A 1,945-nucleotide genomic window follows, 5' to 3' on the forward strand; every position below is an offset into this window, starting at 1 on the left:
TATATATATATATATATATATATATTTGTGTGTGTGTGTGTCTGTGCACAGTGCATGCATGAATATGTATGTATTCCAAAGTTCTCCTATATCCGTGTCCATTCTTCAATGTGTGTTTATGTGTGTGTGTATGTGTTTGTATATGTATATGTCTATATTGGTGTACTATGATTTCATAAATGTGTGTCCTAATTTTTTAAAATTTCTGTTTCAGTCTGTATTTATTACCATAATTATTATTATTGTTTTTTCTTCATCATCATCACCATTATTATTATTATTATTATTTTGTTTTGTTTGGGGTATTTATTTTTTTTTTTTTGGGTGGGGGGTATTTTTCACCCCCACAAATTAGCATTGTTCTCCATTTCAAACAATCCCAAGTTGACACTGTGTGAAGTATGAGAAAATGACCAAAAAAAATGATTTATTTGACTTCAAATTAAATCTCGAATTTTTTTCAACAAATATTCCCTTGACACCCTTTGAGACACACACACACACACACACAGAGGCAGACAATTGAGATTTTTTTTTAGTGTTAGCTATAATGTCATGAAGCTTTTTGCTTCATTGTTTTTTCGGTTTTTTTTTGTTTTGTTTTAATTTCAAGCAGTAGATTAAGGAAGACCCGTTTCTTGATAAATATCTTCCTCAGATCTAAACATTGACAGAGTAGCAAGCACCATAATGAACTATGGCAGATTATTGTAATAATAATGTCTCTTGGTAATATTTTTGATAGCATTACTATTGGTTGATATCAAGGATATCACTAAAAATTGTGTTATCAAAGACATCACCAACAATGGTGCTATCAAAGAGCAATACAAAAGTAGTATTATCTAAAATATCACTAATAATTAATGTTATCAAGAATATCGCCAACAGTGGTGTATCAAGGTATCACCAAGAGTAGTGTTATCAAATGTAAGCCCAAAAATAGTGTTATCAGGAATATCAATATTATCATTGTTATAATAAATATCCCATTCTTCGTTGCATACATTATGGTGCTTACCACTTTGGAGGTACTTCACTCGGTACTTTAGTTGGTGGTGCCAGATATATCTCTGCTGTTTATGATATCTATGATAATATTATTTTTGACCATGTGTGTGTGTGTGTGTAGTAGAACTACTAGTTCTACTACAGCCTCAACATCCTACCTGCCTCACAACCAGCAGTTTTGCCATTGTTATTATTATTACTACTATTACTACTGTGACAGTAACCACCAATATCACCTCAACCCCTACTACAACCACTACACCTACAAATATCACCACAATCATCATCACCATCATCATAGTTTGCATTGTCGTTGTCATCATCATCGTCATCATCACCATCATCATCATTATCATTATCATCATCCTCATCATTATAACCAACCATCATCGTTCGTTATCATCGTTGTCGCCATCACCACCATACTGTCACGTATGTCTCCACCATGACCACCACCAGTGACACCATTCTTTCCCCTTTTATCACAATCACTGCCACCACCATCACAACCACCACCATTTAACACCACTGCTACTGAAAACAATAGTAGCAGCTAGCAATTCCATCGCTATAACAATCATCATCATCGTCATCATCATCATCATCGTCATCATCATCATCGTCATCATCTTCATCGTCATCATCACCATTGTCATCATCGTCATCATCATTATCATCATCATCATCATCATTGTCATCATCATTGTCATCATCATCATCATCATCATCATCATCGTCGTCATCATCATCATCATCGTCAGCAACATACCATAAATAACAGCTAACAGGCGCATGCTTTAATATATTCATTATGGTAAGCCTCCAGACTGGATGACCAAGATTTTCGTCCACCACCCTGATAGGAATGTTATTTAATTCTGACAATGATACCCTAGACTAGTAAATGATTGCCATCATATTGACCCTTTCTTCT

General features: G+C 34.4%; 2 protein-coding genes across 3 annotated transcripts in view; one reads left to right on the top strand and one right to left on the bottom strand.

The window, feature by feature from the left end:
* The window catches only part of LOC106876779 (uncharacterized), a 790,885-nt gene that overhangs the window by 664,219 nt on the left and 124,721 nt on the right, over positions 1–1,945 (bottom strand). The gene's annotated exons all lie outside the window — the stretch shown is intronic.
* LOC128249712 (myb-like protein D) overlaps positions 1–1,945 on the top strand; it is a 135,148-nt gene that overhangs the window by 1,059 nt on the left and 132,144 nt on the right. The window contains exon 2 of the mRNA XM_052974126.1: positions 746–835. Coding sequence (XP_052830086.1) covers positions 746–835 — 90 coding nt within the window. The remainder of the gene's footprint in view (positions 1–745; positions 836–1,945) is intronic.

This window comes from Octopus bimaculoides, chromosome 17, assembly GCF_001194135.2.
Source record: "Octopus bimaculoides isolate UCB-OBI-ISO-001 chromosome 17, ASM119413v2, whole genome shotgun sequence".
Classification (NCBI taxonomy): Eukaryota; Metazoa; Mollusca; class Cephalopoda; order Octopoda; family Octopodidae; genus Octopus; species Octopus bimaculoides.